Source organism: Acinonyx jubatus, chromosome A1 (assembly GCF_027475565.1).
Source record: "Acinonyx jubatus isolate Ajub_Pintada_27869175 chromosome A1, VMU_Ajub_asm_v1.0, whole genome shotgun sequence".
NCBI classification, from domain to species: domain Eukaryota; kingdom Metazoa; phylum Chordata; class Mammalia; order Carnivora; family Felidae; genus Acinonyx; species Acinonyx jubatus.
In genome coordinates, this window is record NC_069380.1 from 235,601,224 (window position 1) to 235,619,177 (window position 17,954).

Genomic DNA, 17,954 nt, shown 5'->3' on the forward strand with positions numbered 1-17,954 from the left:
GCCTAGCGAACTAGGTTCCGAGGAGGAACGAGAAGCTGGGAACACTCATGCCCCGCCGCCCCCTCCCCTGCATGGAAGTTCATGCTCATGCACAGCCCCAGGCTCAGACATGCACATGGACACACGCGGCACGTGGGGAAGACAGAAGGGACCGCAGAGCCTAAGAGGGACACGTGGCAGGGTTGGTGGCCTTCGCTGACCACGCTGTCCACCCCGGGGCACCGGCTGAGCCCCGGCACCCCCTCCTGTGCCACCACCCGGGGCAGCGCCACCCTCTAGAGGCCCTTGGGCAGATGCATCAGATGCACCCACAGAACCTCTGGAACCCACCTTCTGGGAAACGGGTCTTGGTCTGGTGGCCTCCCGTGCTTAGATCTCGTTTTCTGCCCGCAGGGTCTGGCTCTGGAGCCCCCGCGCCCGCCGTCCCCAGTCCCTCGGGCTTCCCTTCCCCCTGCCTGTCTCCCTTACCCTGTCTTTCCCCCCATCTGCCCCAGCCCAGCCCCTGTCTCCTTCCTTCCATCCAGGCACCTGGACACCAGGCATTTCAGCAAAGTCGAGATGAAGTTGTCTCAGGGTCCCCCACTCCTGGGGCACGGTGTGCCCCTCTTCTGACCCCGGTGCCCACAGACACTGCTTTTACCCCCTTCAGGGCTTGAGGAGGCCAGAGCCAGGCTCCAGGTTCCAGATGCGGCTCTTGGTGTCATTCCCATAAATGGTCACAGTCCCTTTTGACACCTCAAGGCATGAAACAGGCTAAAAGCTACATAATCACGGGAATGTCTCAATAGAATCCACATCGTCGGAGTGGAGACTCAACATGAAAACTTCTGGTGGAATACGCTTTAATACTTAAAAAGCTCTGTAACAAAAGCCAACGTGGTTTTCAAAACGTGTACAAAACAGGAGCGTGAAATTGATCTGAGCGTCGGGTAAGCGCAAAGCACATCCTGTGAGGTGCGCCAAGTTCCAGCCAGCTTGCCGTACGCGGGTGACGTGCCACCGCGCGCAGCCGCAACGCTACTGCAAAACGACGGGCAGGAAACCGTGTGACGCCGCCTGTCCTGGGGCCGAGCTGCGTGGCACACACTCACCCGATCCCCAAACTGCACCTTTCTCACAAATAGCACCTTTGTGCGAAGCCCACTCTTCCAGAATTGTTTTCTCCATTTCTAGAACATAGGAATAGGTTTTTTTTTTTTTTTACTCATTAGTCTCTGAACCGTTTGCACCAAATAAACGAGGCTCAGGTCAGAGAGCAAAGGCCACCTCATATTTCAGTGACCCAGATGTTTTTAACGCTGGGATTACATTCTTATTTAAGACAATGTAGTTTTTTCTTTTGCTTCTTAAAGCCTGTGTTCATGGCCTATTTTAAACCAACTTTGTCAGCATTTTGCATCTGACTGTCCAGAGGCAGGATGGAGTGAGCACACCTAGACGGCAGAACTTGAATCATCTTTTACAACAGTGAAAATCACAGGCCGATCCGTCTTAAAAACACGTCACATAGGACACACTGCTTTGAACACCACTCAGCCTCGTGGGCTTCCGGCCCGGGCAGAGTGTTCGGAGACTTCTGGGCAGCGACGTCACCTGCCAACTGTGCCCACGATCACGGCGGGGTCCGGATCAGACGCAAGACGAGAGCTGCTTCTTCTCTTCGAACTGCTTGTCCACTGCCAGAGAGAGGGCTCGAAGGAAGCCCTCGATGGTGACAGTGGGGGCCTGGAAGCAGACATGGGTACATGGGCCGGTCGTGCCCCCCGTGGGGCTGCTGGCCGGCACCCCCAGTATGGGGCAGGGCGGGGGATTCCGAGGCCCTGCTCCGCGCGGCCCAATGTGAGCAGAGGTGTGTGAGATGCCCGCAGGCCACCTCCTCGCTTCAGAGGCACCGAGGCCCTCCCACCCAGAAGCCAATCGCTTAGGCATGGAGGTGAGTCAGATCCGTATCAGTGTTACGTGCAACTCCCTGTGAGGCCAGGCCCCACCACACAGAGTGGTGGTGGGGGGCACACAGTGGCAGTGGGGGGCACAGAGCACTCAGAGGAAGGGGCGGCCATGGCGGACTCACCTGGACATACAGCGCATGAGCCAGAAAAGGGAGCTTTCTCAGGACGCGGCCGCTGAGACCCTCGCTCTTCCTGTGAACAGAATCGTGCTTGGGGACGGTTCCCTCATCTCCGAAAGTCCCCTCCCCTATAGCTGGCCTCAAGGTGGGCTGGTGGCCCCCAGTCCTCAGCTCCTGCCCCAGGCGGGACAGGATGCTTGCCGCCCTGAGCTGCTAGCGGCCTAGGAGAGGCACACACGACATGGTGGACACGCGGCCAGTGGCACGGATCCCGAGGAAACCAGGCTGGTCCCCATCAACTATTTTTGTCCAAGTGTCAGAACTTCCCTCTTCTGCCTCATCTTGACCAGTTTCGATCTCTTCAAGAGATAACCCGAAATATAGTTTCTTCAGGCTATCCCTTTGTTCAAAAGCTTCCACAAGCCTCACGGCTTCAGGATGAAGTTCAAACTCTGGTCACAACGTGGCCTCTGGGCCGCCAGCATCACCACCTGATCTCTGCCGTACAGCCCACCGCAAGTCCCCCACGGCCTTCCCCAGTTCTCTCCAGTTTGTCCAAATTCTAACTGTCCTTCACTCCACTGCAACTGTGCTCCACTCCATCTCCCCACCTTCCCTTCCTGCCACCCCTGGTCACCAAAGCCATGTGGGAGGTCGACCACACTGCCAGCCACAGGCCCGCAGCACGTGTGCAGCCACTGGCGCTCAGGGGCCGAGCGCTCCCTCCTGACGCCTAGGGCTGCCGGGCCGCGTGCTTTCTCTGACTTCCCGAAGCACCAAGCACAGACCCCTGCCGCTGTGTCCTCTGCTTACTCAGACAGAAGTTTCCACTTTTTCCTCCTCATCGATTTGTAAACATTTAACAAATGCCGTTTAAGAAATCAGGACTACGTCATGAGAGCCTCATCTGGATATCTATCTTTTCAGAGACAAACACAGCACTAGTTTTTACTTTCTAACGGTGCCTGTGGGAGGGTGGCGGACCTCTACGCTCTGGCCCAGGAGCCTGGGGCCAGGGTGGTCGGGTGCTCTCAAAGCTCTCCCAGCGCCTGGGTGACAGACGCCTCGGGGTCCCAGTCCCTGTCCTCTGACCCCAAACCATGACCCCAGGCTGCTACAGTCAGCTACAACCGCCCATGACCACAACAAATGCACTTTTCTAGGTTATAAAGATGGAGGCAATGCACACCTTGAAATTTCACTCAAAAGGAGACTCAACCTTGACACGTTGTTTTCAATGAAGCCAATCATCTCCAGCTCCCGGAGGGTCAGCAGCTGCTGGCGAGGGTATATGATCTGACACTGGAGACAGACACAGGGCGTCACGTCGCGGTTCACGGGCAGAGTGCACACTGTCGGCCACGGGACAGCAGCCCGTTTCTCAGAAACATCGCCTCCCCCAGAAAGGCAAGCACGGCCACGCCAGGACGCAGGCCGCTCCCCTCTCGCTCACACGCACGTCCCCGCTCCTTCAAACGCAGGTGAGAATACGGGTGACGGGACACGTCTCGGAGACTAGCGGGGACCCAGCCTCTTCTGTGCTTTTGATCAAGACATGTCTTCACTACGTGTCAGGGCAGAGAGGGACTCAGAGGGGCTGAGGCCAGCCCGGTATTGGGTTTCAAAGGCATATCACAACCCAGGGAAGCAGAGTCGAGCTCAGGAGTCAGGACTTGGCCTGCCTTTCAAGGAGGGTCTCCATTTTTTTTTTTTTTTTTTTTTAGTATTTATTTGAGGGAGAGGGAGAGGGAGAGGGAGAGGGAAAGAGAGAGAGACAGACACACACAGAATCCGAAGGAGGCTCCGGGCTCCAAGCTGACGGCACAGAGCCCGACGCGGGGCTCGAACCCACAAACCATGAGATCATGACCTGAGCCGCGCAGGTGCCCCTTCATTTGTTGTTTTTAAGACAAGACCGTTGCGTGGCAGGTGGCACAGCCTGACCCTGGATCTGGACTTCATTCCCTTGTGAGCCACGTGGCTGTACACGGGAGGCACTCTGCCAAGAAGCGGCACCTAACAGGGCGCCCAGGGACCAGCACTGAACAACTTCTAACGTGAACTGCTCTGACTTAGGGACCAGGAGAGAACGGAGAACAAACAGCTTTGTCCGCACGTTTTGGAGGTCTGGTGAAGGCTGTGAGTAAATTTAAGCAACAGGGTTTATGTCAGGAGTGTTCTCACCTTCCTGAGCCTCCCTGGGCCCCTGCAGCCTCCCTGGGACTGCCCCCCGCTGGCCCTCCGGGTGCACGTGACAACCGCGGGCTCCTGACGGAGTGGGCCAGGCACACGCCGACAGCCTTCAGGACTGGCCAAATTTCCACTCCGTCATCGGAATGGCTTAACTTCCTGCAAACCGGTTGAGAACCCCTGTCCCACACACTCAGCTTCTAGAAAAAGTTCGTACGTTAACTGGTGAAACATCTCCCGGATGCGCAGCACAAGTAGGAGCGTGACCACCGTCGGGATCCCATCACGCTGACTTCTCAGCACCAACACTTCCCGGAGCTCACCTGGGACCTCAGGTCAAGGCTCCCTGGGGCCGCCACTTTCTCCGTGCCGCAGCAAAGTGGGACGGGGTGCACACGCCAGACCAGCCCTCCCATCCCTGTCAGGGGCTGTGTGATCCCCGCCGAAGCTCTGTGGCGCCGGGCTGGGGGTCGATCCCAACCCCGCCATCCTGTTACGACAACGTCATGCCCACGATCACCACGTAAATCCCCGTCCGTCGGTTGGCTTGGTTACCTCGTATCTCCCAGAATCAGGGTTCAGGAACGCTCCCCTGGGGGAAGGGACTGCCTGCCTCGGGCCTGCTGTGCCCAGTGTCCTGGACTCCTAGCACCCAGGTTCTGCCTAGAGTGGTTTACACCAGGCCCACTGGGAGCGCGCTACCTTGCCCACTGCTGTTGTGCTCACTGCTCACTAGAACACGGGACTGAAGGGACATTAATGCCGTAGCTAATGATACACTGTGAACGGCCACCCAGTCAGATGACCCCTCTGTGAACTATGACCTCCAGTCAGGAGGACGTCCCTGTGAACTGTGGCCTCCAGTCAGGTCTCCCTATGAACTAGGACGTGTCCGGCAGGTTTCCACGCCCCTCCCAGCAGATCAATAGATCACATGATCACAATCATCATTTTGCACTAAAAGAGCAAAAATATAAAGTCGGTGGCCATAATTTCTTTTTTTTTTAATTTTTTTTTTACATTTATTTATTTTTGAGAAACAGAGTGAGACAAAGCGTGAGAGGAGGAGGGGCAGAGAGAGAAGGAGACACAGAATCTGAAGCAGGCTCCAGGCTCTGAGCAAGCAGTCAGCACAGAGCCTGACGCGGGGCTCGAACCCATGAACCGTGAGATCGTGACCTGAGCCCAAGTCAGACGCTCAACTGACTGAGCCACCCAGGCACCCCAATAATTTCAACTATCAGCGCAACCTACGGAACACACCCACTGCAGTTTTCGACCTAAGATGGTTAATACCACGTTCAAGTAACTCATCCCATCTCGGAATCGGCGACTTTAAACCTGTGTCAGGGAACGAAGGACACACGAGAAGCCTGGTTGGAAACAGAAACGCCCCGTACCTTCATCAGTTCTTCCAGACAGGAGAGGTAGATTTTGAAGATGGCTGCTGCAGAGGGCGGTCCGATGTACTGCCTGATGTCAGCCCTGTCCACGAAGGCCACGTCGATCCTCTCCGTGATGTTGGAAGTGGTCAGAATCACCACGTTGCAGTGCCTGGAGGCAGAGGAGTGAGCGCCAGTCGGCCGGTGCCTAGTGATTCCATCACACCCCCCACCCCCGTGCTCAAAGGTTCAGAATTCAGCCAGCGTCTCAGCCGGCTGCACCCCACGTCCCAAACCCGGCCTAGGGAGGCCTCCTGAGGCCCACACCCGAGTGCCTGCCGGGCCCCCAACTCCCACCAGGCTCTCTTGGCTGCAACACAGTGCGCCAAGGAGGTGTTGCTCCTGTCTTCCAGCAAGTTGTCCCAGACCCCCACTTGACCGTTCCCTCTCTTCCATCAACTGTGGCATGACAAAACTCTCGCTTTTTCTTTTTTCTTCCTCCCCCCCCCCACCATTTTATTTTTATCTCTAGAGACAGGGAAAGTGTGTATGTGCAGGGCGGGGGGGGGAGAGGGAGGGAGGGAGGGAGGGAGGGAGGGAGGGAGGGAGGGAGGGAGAGAGAGAGAGAGAGAGAGAGAGAATCCCAAGCAGGCTCCATGCTCAGCTTGGAGCCCAGTGCAGGGCTTGATCCCACGACCTGAGCCAGTATCAAAAGTCAGACACTTAACCGCCTGAGCCACCCAAGCACCCCCGGAGCTCTCACTTTGTGTGCAGAGCCCTGAGCACCCCATCGACCTGCCAGGGCACAGCCAGCTGAGCACTCGACACGCAGCTCTCGGGACTCCCACACGCCGTGGAGCTGAGGTATTTATCCTGTTTATGGGCTGCTTCCCCTTTAGCTTCCAAAGGACAAGAGAGCCCCGTTGTCCAGTCTGTCGGCCAGCGTGGCCAGCACACGGCAGGCACAAGGCATCCCACGAGCACGCTTCCCAGGCCACTGGGCCTGGTGTGGGGGATGTGGCGATGCTCCCCCGGGGCCCAAGTCAACACACAGGCCAGGCCGCAGGAAGCGTGTGGCCTGGGGAGCCCCCAGGAAGGCCAGCTTCACCCGGTGTCTGGAAACAGGTGTGTAGTGCGGGGTGAGCAAGGGTGAGCCACTGAGGGTTAGGGGCAGGGAGTGTGCGGGTCACAGGAGTCCGGGCGGAGGGATGACACGGCTGGGATTCTTGTCTGGGGACGGGCTTTGTCCCAAAGAGTCAGACCCACACAAAGGAAGGCCTGGAAGGGTGGTCTAGAGGGGCCTGAACAGGAAGCGTGAAGTTAAGGGCACAGGAAGGGGTGAGGGCAACCGGAAACCCGTGCGTCTCCATTCCCTCCTGAGCCCCCACACCTGCCAGCGACAGGAGGAGCACTGGGACCCCACCTTCTGGCTCGAGCAGGGGCTGCACAGGGAGGACATCGGGTCAATGGGAACCCTGGAGGCAGGAGCTGCAGGGCTGAGCGAGCGACCAGGGAGTGTCCGACGCCCAGTCTAGGTGGACCCGCAGGCCCGTGAGGGGTGACCAACAGAAGAGGGAAGGAGGCTGACAGCAGAAACTAGGCGGTCTGGAGAGTGGAGGCAGGGGAAGGGTGGCTGGAGGTCTGACGGTGCGGAAAATTCCAGGGAGGGCAGATGGCTCTCAGGTAAGGGAGGGGCAGAAACCAGACTGAGGAGCAGAGCCCAGGGAGGAAGGAGGAGCGGCTACAGGGGCACATGGCTGGCCCCGAGCAGGGTGGAAGCAAGCAGGCCAGCAACAGCTGCCGCTCAGGAAATTACAGCCCCTCACAGCAGGTCGCAGGTCGTAAACCGTGAACGTACTGCGGGAGGCCCGGGAAAGAGCCCACGGCACGATTCGGTTCCCCACCAGTCCACGCGGACAAGCTGGCTCTGCAGCCGGGCAGCCGCCCAGTGGGAGAGCGCTCCCGGGACCCACCGAGGGCTGCGATCCGGGGTGGGGGTGGGGGCCCGGACCGAGTCAGGTTACGAGGAGTCACTCCCTAAAGCTGCACGGGCTCAGGGCACACTGACCACAGGCCCCGGACCTGCAAGGCTGGGCTGTGGAGATGTGAAATCTGGCCCCATGAAGCGCACGCGGGGGGCGCTCGCCTGTCCATCGCCAGCCCTGCAACGCCAACCAACACTGGGCGGTGCCGGCATCGGTGCCGGAGGGCGGCCGTGTCTCACGGTCACGTGCTTCTCCGCACACTTGAGTTTCGCTTTATGTTTCCGATACCTTAGTGAAAGTACCTGCCCGCGAAGTGGTGCACTTAGCAGATACACCGCCTCAGGTGTGGGAGAAGGGCTGAAACTCAGCAGCCGTGTGTCCGCTCAGAGGAGCTGAGTAACGTGTAGAGGCGTGCGGCCACCTCACACCCTCCCTGTGGCTTCTCACGTGAGACCACCGTGTCAGCATTACCTCTTAATCTGATCGATCTGGGTTAAGACAGCGTTGACCACACGGATGGCATCTGACGGCTCGGTACCTGCTCTGCAAGCGTTGCGGGCGGCCGTGAGGCTCTCCACCTGTGGGGATGGGGCGACAGGTCGGAAAGGACAGCACCCGACCCCAGGGCAGCCACGCGCTGCATCAACCGCGCGAGCGAGGGACAAGTGAACGGGTACGCGTGGGCCCGCTATGCCAGGAGCTCGACGTGCGGGACGCCGGGGAGGAGAGGGCTGCGTGACAGGAGTGCCAGATGGAGGACGGACTCAGCCAGGGGTCCAATTTCCTTCGGTCACGGGTGTGATGTCCAGCTGCGCCTACCTCATCAATCAGCACGAACACCAGCGCATCTCTGTCATCAATCAAGTCCTGAATCTTCTGGAACATCTTCGTTACCAGCTTGCCACTCTGGAACCAAAACACTCCTTTAATGTTGACTTGTACGCTTCACGCCGCCTGCTGCACACCCTTATCTGCCGTCCCTGCCCAGCCTCGTTATGACCCCAGGGGGCCCCACAAGCCCATTGCCTCCTGACAGCCCCCTGGAGAAATCCCTAAATCCCAGGAGCCAGGGCCACACGGGAGAGGCCGACCCACACGATCCCCTTGCCCCGCTCCACGTGCCAGGAAGCGCGCCCGAGCCCACGCCGGCTCAGCCCTGAGCCGCCTGGCACACACAGGTGCCTCAGCGCCCTCCCTCCTTCCTTCTGCCTGCCATCCGCACCACCAGAACAAGATGGGTCACGGATGCCAGCTAAGTGCGCTCCTTACGGGTGCTCCGCGTCCTGGCTCACCACCCTCTGGAGGGATCTGTTTGCACCGGTGCCCGGGCAGAGCTCTCCTGTGCTGAGAGGCACCTGCAACATCACCTTGACCGAGCCCCATGGTTCGGACAGAGGAACACAGAGGAACGAGGCTCAGAGCCCTGAGGGCGTGCTCTCTGAGGATGCAGCCCTCTGCTGAACGCAGGTCCCGTCCTCGGAGAAAGCTGAGTGTCTGTCCCGCCCAAAGGTCTGGATGCCACCAGCAGAGGGTACTCTCGGGCCTATTTCCAAGTTACCACTCAGTTCTGGAACTTCCCTCTGACCGCGAGTCTGCCCTACTGTCACGTTACCTACTTCTGTCTGAAGCTCTCAGAGGAGAGTTTGCCTACTCTACGAGACAGCCGTCCAACTACATGGTTGACAATGCCGACAAGCAGAAGCGATGCTGATACTTACTTCCGAAAACCACTTAGAGAAGAGGCTGTGGCTGTTTATTTCAATTAATTGGCCGTACCGGTACCTGAGATGATAAAACAGAGTTACAACGAGTGGCTTCCAAATCGCTCCTACGGCACCCACAGGGGCGGCAACACTTCTGCTTTAACCCAGCATCCCTCCGCTGCCCACTAACTGGCTAAGTCACCACAGCTACCAACGAGGGCTGGTGCAGCAGCCTGCGCAAGTACTTACGACAATCTAACAACATGCAATCAGCGGTCCTAGCTGAAGCAAACTAAGGGTTTTGAACTGGAAAACATCTCTGCATCAAAACAACAGTAACATCTCTCTCGCTTTTCATCTGCTTGTAACTGATGTCTCAGGTGCTCTAAGAAGCGTCACCAGCAGTAACGTGGTAGCAAAACAAAACGTAACCGTCAGACGTTTTCTGGCCAGAGCTGAACGTGTTTTCCTCCCTCCATAAACCCGACGAGTGGACAATCTGTTTCCCAGCAAAAACTCACTTCCTGTGGACCCCAGGGCCATGGGGCACCCAGAGGCCCCGAGGTCAACCTCAGTATATACTGACAGACTGCAATCTAGCACTGGTCCTCTGTGCACACGGGCCACCTGGATGCACTTAGTTCTAACTAAAATCAAACAGGGAGCGAGACGGGGGCAGAAGGGAAGCCGAGCCCTGTCCCCGATGCCTCGAAAGTCCACGTGAGAAAAACAACCCCTTTCAAAAAATTGCAACTGGCTATCCACTAATTCTGTTTACCAAAGAGGGGAGAGACAGACAACCTAATGGAATAAAGACTGGGTTGAATACTGAACAAAATGAACCCTAAGGCATTTCGATCAGGTGAGCAACAAAGGCTTGCTAAGGTTTCTCTCTGGCATTTCTAAGCCACAAAATAAATGCGTATTTCCAGACGGTTGTACTGCAGGAAGTTTTCTTTCTTGCAGTAACATCTTCAGTGTCCAGTGTTTCAGGTAACGGCTCCAAGAGATCTGCAAGGCACAGATGCACCTCGGCAGGTCAAGACAAAGCCAAGTTGCTCACACAGAATAAAAAGTAGAAAAAGAGCAACTTCCCTACACAAAAATACTCACGGGACATTTTTGAAAGGGAAGAAAATAAAGTATTCGTCCTAGGATACACGCTGGAGTAACAAGTCTCAGATCAATCCCCTGAATTAACCAGAAAAGGAGACGAAATCATTGCAACAGCATCTGTGAATGGCGCCAGACAGCAGGCGTCGGGACTGTCACCCAGACAGGAACGAGGGAGCCCGCAAGCGCTCTGGCTCTCTGCCTACAGCGCCTTCCGACCGCGACCCTGGAGGGGACCCAAGACGTGCACAGCCACCGCGCTGACTTGGACACAGAGGTCAGAGTTCGAGGAGCCTGAGGCAGCTGTAGGCTGCAGAGCAGAGTTCCAGAGGGGAGGTAGACACGCAGGAGTAAAGCTCCGGGAATCATCACGGGGTCCCTCTGGGTCTTTGCTGACACTCGGGCGTGTGTGAATACGGAAATCCCAATCGGCTGGAGAGCCGTGAGGGGCACGGCTCCTGGTGCTCACAGGCTGGGAAGCTCGAGTTCCCAATGGCCAACGTGCACAGTACCCGCTACCACTCAGGGTGCCCAAGTGAGATCCCAGAAGGGCCTCACTTCACTATTAAGTCTGGACTCCTTTCCAGTAAAGCTTAAAAACAAACCTCAAAAGGGTTGCCCTAAATCACAAATGCAATGCCTAGCGGAACAAAACCCGACAAAAACAATGTCTGCATTCAACCAAAACTTACCTGACGGCACAAGCAGAAACGGACCCCAAACCAGGAGAAACACCGGTCAACAGAAAGACCCGGAACTGACAACAAGGATGGACTTAGCAGGGAAAGCTGTGAAATGGTGACCACACACCGGCTCAAACATTTTAACAAGAGGACGACGCGGAGAGAATTGAAAAGTATAAAAGGAACCAGGTGGAACAGCCAGAAAAAACTACGCAAACAGAAATGAAAACGTCACTGAATTAAAAGCAAATCTGACATCTTAGAAAACTGCCCAAAATGGAACACAGAAAATTCTAAAATCCTCAAAGAAAAAAAGCCACACTGGTGGCCCAGGGGAGAATATCAAACAGTTGAACACGCAAATAAATGGGTCTGTTCCTAGAAAGTGAGTGTGTGTAGGGGGAATCCGTTGAGAAAATAACGGCCGAATGGAGTCTAGACGCAAGGACATCATGAGCCCCGAGAGAGACAGAACTCAAGGAGAAACACACAAATCCACCCCTAACTTGGCCATGCCTCTCTCAGGCAACAGGATGGGAGACCGTCAGCGAGAGCAGCAAGCATCCAGCCCCGAGAGCGGACTGCATTCTGACACACACGTGGGACAGTCACCCAAAGAGCACGTGCTGATCGTTAAAGGAAGCGCCGTAAACGTAAAAGACTGAAACTCTTAGGACAGTGCTCAGTACGGGAGTGAATTTGCTCTGAGAGAGAGGGATCTACTAGTAAAGGAAAATTAGGAAGAAATAAACGGCTTCCGTGTCATACATGAAAAGCAAGCGACCCGGTCCTGCTGCTCCCCTTTCTCGAATTACCAGAAGTTACCTGCTCGAAAGTCTGATGGTCAATTTCTGGGCTAGTGCCTTACACAGGGATGTTTTTCCAGTTCCCGGAGGACCTGTAACAAAACCCAAGCAGATGTGTTTTTAAGTCAGCGTGGTAACAAATCCCTTAAAACAACGGGAGCCGCATTATCCCCGGCACACACAGCAAGGAGTGGGGCTCAGAGCTCCGAATGCTGTTACCCCAAGTACTGCCGGGCAGCCCACAAAGAAGTCGGCTAGCAGCGTGCGTGCTGCAAAATATTAACACGCTTCCCAAGGCTTTCCCTTTTTCTCCTTGTCTGACCTCGGCCTGTGTTTCTACTCTTGGCCTCCGTGTCCCCAACACAGCATCGCCTTCCCGGCCCGTGCGTCCCCTCAGCATCCAGAGCGAGCACATCTCCTGGTCTCCAACTTCGCTGACACCCTCCTTGTCCCCACACGTCCTCTAGAAAACCCACTCGCTAAGTCACCTCGTGAAAGGTCAAACACCTTTCATGACAAGCATCTGGATCCTTAAGGCACTGATGTTTGTCATTCCTGCAGCCCACAGCATCCCTGTCTTCCACGGCAGCCCACACTAAACCAGAAGAGCAGCAGGCGAAGCCCTGCTCGTACAGCTTCTTGCCCCGTGTGCCACTGAGCAGGAGGCCTGGCAGCAGCTGAGACGCCAACACAGAGGGACAAATGCATCTACCAGAAGATGCAGACACTTTCAAATCTGATCTGAGTGCATTCTTGATAATTAAAGAAGAAACATAGAGCCGATTCTAAATGGGAAATACTTGATTTCACTAACCAAAATACCCACGGATGGTCTGCTCAGAACCCAGTATCAGGACAATATGCTGAGATTAACCGCGGTTTAAAAGGCCCCGTGTTGGGGGTGCCTGGGTGGTTCTGAACCTTGATTTCGGCTCAGGCCAAGATCTCACAGTTTGTGAGACTGAACCCTGAGTTGGGCTCTGTGCTGACAGCGTGGAGCCTTTTCGGGATTCTCTCTCCCTCTCTCTCTCTCTCTCTCTCTCTGCCCTTCCCCCACTCGTGCGCTCTGTCTCAAAACAAATAAATACAATCTTAGAAGAAAATAAAAGATTTTTAAGACTCCACAGAAGCTTATGGTCTTAACTGGTCTCAGAAGCTAATCACCCCCACCTCACTATTATTTGGGCATTCTCTCGATTTCTTTCTAACCAGGAACATCAAGAAAAAATCCAACGTTCTCCTCTGAGAAGATTCAGACAGAATTTCAGTGAAGCAGGGCTGTTGCGGTTTATGGTCACAAAGCGAAGCCCTGGGAATACTACAAAAACGTGAGGCAGTTCCTGCCCTAAGGACTGTATGATCACTTGGGGGAATTAGGCAGTTATATGAAAAGTTTAATAATAACATAGAAGAGTCACAAGGCAGAGACCAGGCAGCTGCCGAGTGAAGGGTCAGGTGACACATGCCCAGGGTAATGTGAGCTAGAGTGGCTTCTCAGGGAGGGGACATTCGAGGACAGCTCTGGCTGCATCAGAAAACAGAACTGTAACCCCTTGAAGGTCAGCAGGACAAGTAAAAAAGCCTGACTTCACACGGTTTACCTGGTTAAATAAAGAAAACCCCACACGCTCTTACCGTGAAGCAGCACCACCCGGTTCCAGGCGATGAGATTGCTGTCGACGTTCTTGTCTGAAAACAGCAAGGTTGTCATCACGTAATCGAGGAGCTGAGCGAAGAAAGGTAAAATGCACATGGAGGTGTGGACAAGGCAAAGGTTCCCACCAGATGTGCTGCCAGAGCTCGTGCCCGAGGAGAGGGGCCGGGCGCCAGACCACCCCTTGGCGACTGCTGGCGCCAAGTGCCGGATGCTTCACAGGCTTTCATTTTGGAAGAAACTCCAAACGTACGAGACCAGGTTGGCTGCTGCTACTCTAAGTATGCAGGCAAACACAGGGGTCCCGCCAAAGGACAAGACTTAGCAAGTGATGAGTGGGCTCCTACCTCTGGGACAACACAGCAGCGGGCAAGCCACAGCACATTCAGTTAGGACAACAGCCAGGACTGTGGTCGCGCAGCCCGGGTGATGTGGGGGATGGACTTCTAGTGTCCCCCACGGCATGTAGGACCCTTCCCCTTGAAGGGGGCTCAGATGAGCTGGCGCTTGCTCAGACCTGCCGACCTGCTCTGTCTGCCCCTTGGCCCTGCCTCCTCAGTCCCAGTGCGTTAAGAGCACAATCCGGTGAAAGCTGTCTTTACATTCTGCACCCTCCTCTTCCTCCCCCATGGGACAGGCACCCGGGACACGGGCTGCCAGGAGCCATAAATTCCCAAAAGCCTAATTGAGTCACAGGGCTCCAAGATGCTGGAGGGCAACACAATATTGATCCCAACTCAAACAGCCGGGACTTCCTGCAAAATTAGCACAGCAACTTACATGAGATTTGACTTCCACATCATATACCAGGCTGTCCCAAAGCCCATGGAATTCAGCTGGGAGAGAGGAAAACAAAAACCTAATTTTAGGAAAACAAGCACCACAATGACCAGTGAGGTCTGCCCCGAGTCACTGACGCTCTCCGTCGCGCCACACACCACAGGCTGAGAGTCTCATTACCGGGAAGTTAAATTTTTGAATTGTTTCTTAAAAGTTTAATTTTTCTTTACAGATGCAAAATCACTGCCAGTCACTCAGCTTTCAACAGACAACCGAATGGAGTACGGAGTTACTTTTTCATCACGTGACCGCACGCAATTATCTCTTGTGGACCTGAGCTCTCCCACAAGCACATAGACTGCCCCACCGTCCTCCCCAGCAGCCAGCACTTGGGTGGGGCAGAGGCAGGTCTGGGCTGGCTGTCACGACACCACACGTAAACGCTGAGGACTCCACCGGCTAGAACCAAGGCAAAGTCCACAGGGAAGCACGGAGAAGGCAGGAGGAAGGAAGGGGCCGGCAGGTGACCAACCGGGAAGGAAAGAGCACCTCCGGATTCTCAGCACCATCTCTGAGGGACCCGCCTGCAGGAACACAGCCTCACAATGGAGACCCCTGCTTTTATCTTCTGTGATGCGCTCTCTGTTCCACAAGAAAAAAAACACCCCGAAAGCCTACAAAACAGATGGATGAATACAACCTCCTCAGCTAACTGCCTTGGAGAGAGCAGGCCACATGCCGACCCCTGACTTCGTGTCCCAGGTGCATACTGCCCGGCGCCAGTGCTCACGCACCTGCGGGCAGGACCCAGTGACTCGCCGCAGTTATGTTCTCGGTCTCCTCCTCCAGAGTCTCACTGCTGGGGCCGCCCTCATTCAGCTGGAAGACGTGAAGTGAAATCGTGCAGGCACCCAAGTCGATGGGCTGTGATGAGAGGGAGAGCAATCAACCCACACAGACTGAACTCCCTTCCTAATTCTAGCCATGACAATTACCCGGTAACGTCCAAAAATAAAAATTGAATATGCAGAACGTTAGAAACTCGTTCGTAGATTAGGAAAAAAGCCTTTCATATTCAGATTCGGTATCAACTCTTTAAGATGTTTCCCTCTCCCCTTTTGACTAAAAAACTACTTTATTGTTCTTCATAATCATGAAAATTATGTGGTTAGTGAAAACATACAAACGATACAGAATGAAGTTTGTCAAAGTCGCCCATCCAACCTCACAGCCACACGTACTTGACCAAAAACGGATTCGACCACACAGTTTTCTAACTGTGCCTTTCCGGCTTCTTTTTCACAGCTATGTCGTATTTACTGTGATCGTATCATCTGCTTAGTCAACCTCTAACTGACGGATAACCAAGATATTTCGAGTTGTCAGCTACTGTTAACAACATATATAGAAAGTCGCCCTTGCACTTCTACAAAATCACATAATTATGTCTGAAGATGAATTTCTCTAGGTGAACAGGCAGAGCCAAAGATGAGAACGTTAAAACGTCTAATCGCTGGCCCCAGCACCCTCCACTGAGGCTGGGTTAACCTGTCCTCCCTCAGTAGCGTGGAGAGCGCCTCTGCGTCCTCCAAGCTGTCCAAAATCAAGTATGATGGGTAAAAGTCACAAAGCCACAGGGCACCTGGGTGGCTCAGTCGGTTGAGCGTCCGACTTCGGCTCAGATCATGATCTCACCATTTGGGGGTTCGAGCCCCGCGTTGGGCTGTGTGCTGACTACTCAGAGCCTAGAGCCTGCTTCAGATTCTGGGTCTCCCCCTCTCTCGGCCCCTCCCCTGCTCACGCTCTGTCTCTCAAAAATAAACATTAAAAAATTTTTTTAAAAAACCCCAAAACTGACAAAGACACAAACGTTAGTCCCAGTATAAGAAAGGAGAGGTCCACCTTCTAAGCAAAATTTTGGGGCCAAACCAATGCTTCCCAAGTGATTCTTTGTAAGACACGAGCCATGCGGATAGAAGGGATGTATCAGACACTGGGTTGTTTGTATAGTGACAAGAAGGTCCCAACACACCCACCCTCTCCCACAAAGATGGTGGGCGAGGCCGTCCACACGCCAGACTAGACGAAGCCCTTCTCCACGAAGGCCCATCTCATCCCTCAGCCCCCATGCCTCCTACAGTCTATGCCGGTGGAGCGGTCCATGGACATCTGCTGCCTGGAAGGACAGAGAGCAGGGACGGAGGCCTCATCAGCACAGCCCATTCCACGGCGCTGCGTTCTGCTTTCCCAATGGTCCCCCTACTGTGCTGTGAGCATCCTGACCCCGGGGCCAGCCCACTCCCAGCACCTGGCTCTTCCCAGACAAAGCAACAGATAAACGAACCACTTTCTGACAACACACCACCAAAGCAGCGAGCAGACATCCATGATACTGACGTTGTTTTTTTTTTTTTTTTTTTTTTTTAAGGTAAACTCAACACCCGACATGGGGCTTAAACCTATGAACCCAAGATCAAGATTGCATGATCTGCTAAATGAGCCAGCCTGGTGTCCCCATGACACTGACTTTGTATTCGACTATGGATTAGCGATTTCTTGGCAATATGAATTAGTCACCTGTGGGTCTTTAACCTTCAACTCTGTGTCAACAATAGACACAGACTGCACGTTTCTGCTCAGAAAAGGATCATCAAACTCGGTCCACGTGTAGTCACCAAACACAATGTTATGTCTGTTGAGCAGCTTTCTAACGCTCAGCTTTATATCTTCTTTTTTGGCAGTGCTGGGAACACAAGACACAGAGGTCAGGATGGTAACAAGTGCCTTCTACAAAATCAGGCCTTTCAGAGCACAGCGGTGGGCTCGCCTGGGGGTCAGCCCCAAGCCAAGCCCTGCCCTCCATCCGCCAAGAGGCCACAGCAACAGCTCCTGCCACCCGGGGCTGCCCCAACGGAAGATCAGCCCGGACACACAGGCCTGGCGTGCGCCACGAGCTCTCGCTAGTGCTGCTACTGTTAGGAACGAAGGCGCAAAGCTCCCACAGCCGTGGGGTTGCAGCCCGAGTCCGCATTTTAACAAAAGCCCGAGGCCTGTGATTCACGTGGGAAAACTCTGACACTTTCCGACTGGCATTCAAGGCTTCCAGGACGCCGACCGGTTCTGGACCATACCTGCCTCCGCCCCACCTCCCACACTGCCCCAGCCGGCCTCCCCCTCGGGCTCCCCCTCGGCGGCAGGCAGGCCAACCCAGACCCCTCTGAAAGCTGCGGACCACGGGGGTTCGCCTGGGGTCCTGAGAGATCAGGTGGTGGGCGGCTGGGGTGACCGAACGGCCCGACAAACGCCAAGTCCGAGAAGAACGTGCACACGCGCCCCTTCCTCCCCGGGCCCGTCCGGCTCCGCTTGGGTGCGGCGCCCGAGCTCACCTGCCGCTCCGCTGGTGCACCTCCACGTGGACGGTCGGCGCCTCGGCCACGCAGGGCAGCGCCTGCTTCAGGTCGCCCACGGCCTCGTCCATGGCGCCGCCTGGAGCAGCGGGGACCCGGCCGGAGCGTGGCCGCCGCCGCCTCGCGCCCCGAGCCGCCGCCACCACCCGGGCCGCCACCGCCCGGGCCGCTCCAGCCGTCCGC

The 17,954-nt window shown here is 55.5% G+C and overlaps 1 protein-coding gene across 3 annotated transcripts in view; it reads right to left on the reverse strand.

Annotated features, from left to right (window-relative positions):
• Positions 1 to 17,942, reverse strand: part of TRIP13 (thyroid hormone receptor interactor 13) — a 29,451-nt gene extending 11,509 nt beyond the window's left edge. For 2 of the 3 annotated variants that reach the window (XM_053202532.1, XM_027073422.2), the window contains exons 1-10: positions 17,751 to 17,942; positions 16,942 to 17,107; positions 15,159 to 15,288; positions 14,365 to 14,420; positions 13,566 to 13,656; positions 11,950 to 12,022; positions 9,344 to 9,407; positions 8,445 to 8,531; positions 8,097 to 8,203; positions 5,659 to 5,812 (exon numbers count right to left, since the gene is read on the reverse strand). In XM_053202532.1, the coding sequence (XP_053058507.1) occupies positions 5,659 to 5,812; positions 8,097 to 8,203; positions 8,445 to 8,531; positions 9,344 to 9,407; positions 11,950 to 12,022; positions 13,566 to 13,656; positions 14,365 to 14,420; positions 15,159 to 15,288; positions 16,942 to 17,107; positions 17,751 to 17,842 (1,020 nt within the window). In that variant the 5' untranslated portion in view covers positions 17,843 to 17,942. Of the gene's footprint in view, positions 1 to 825; positions 1,726 to 2,071; positions 2,142 to 3,257; positions 3,371 to 5,658; positions 5,813 to 8,096; positions 8,204 to 8,444; positions 8,532 to 9,343; positions 9,408 to 11,949; positions 12,023 to 13,565; positions 13,657 to 14,364; positions 14,421 to 15,158; positions 15,289 to 16,941; positions 17,108 to 17,750 lie in introns of those variants that run through there. The other variant, XM_027073416.2, reaches the window with a different exon arrangement.
• Between the last annotated feature and the right edge of the window lie 12 nt (positions 17,943 to 17,954).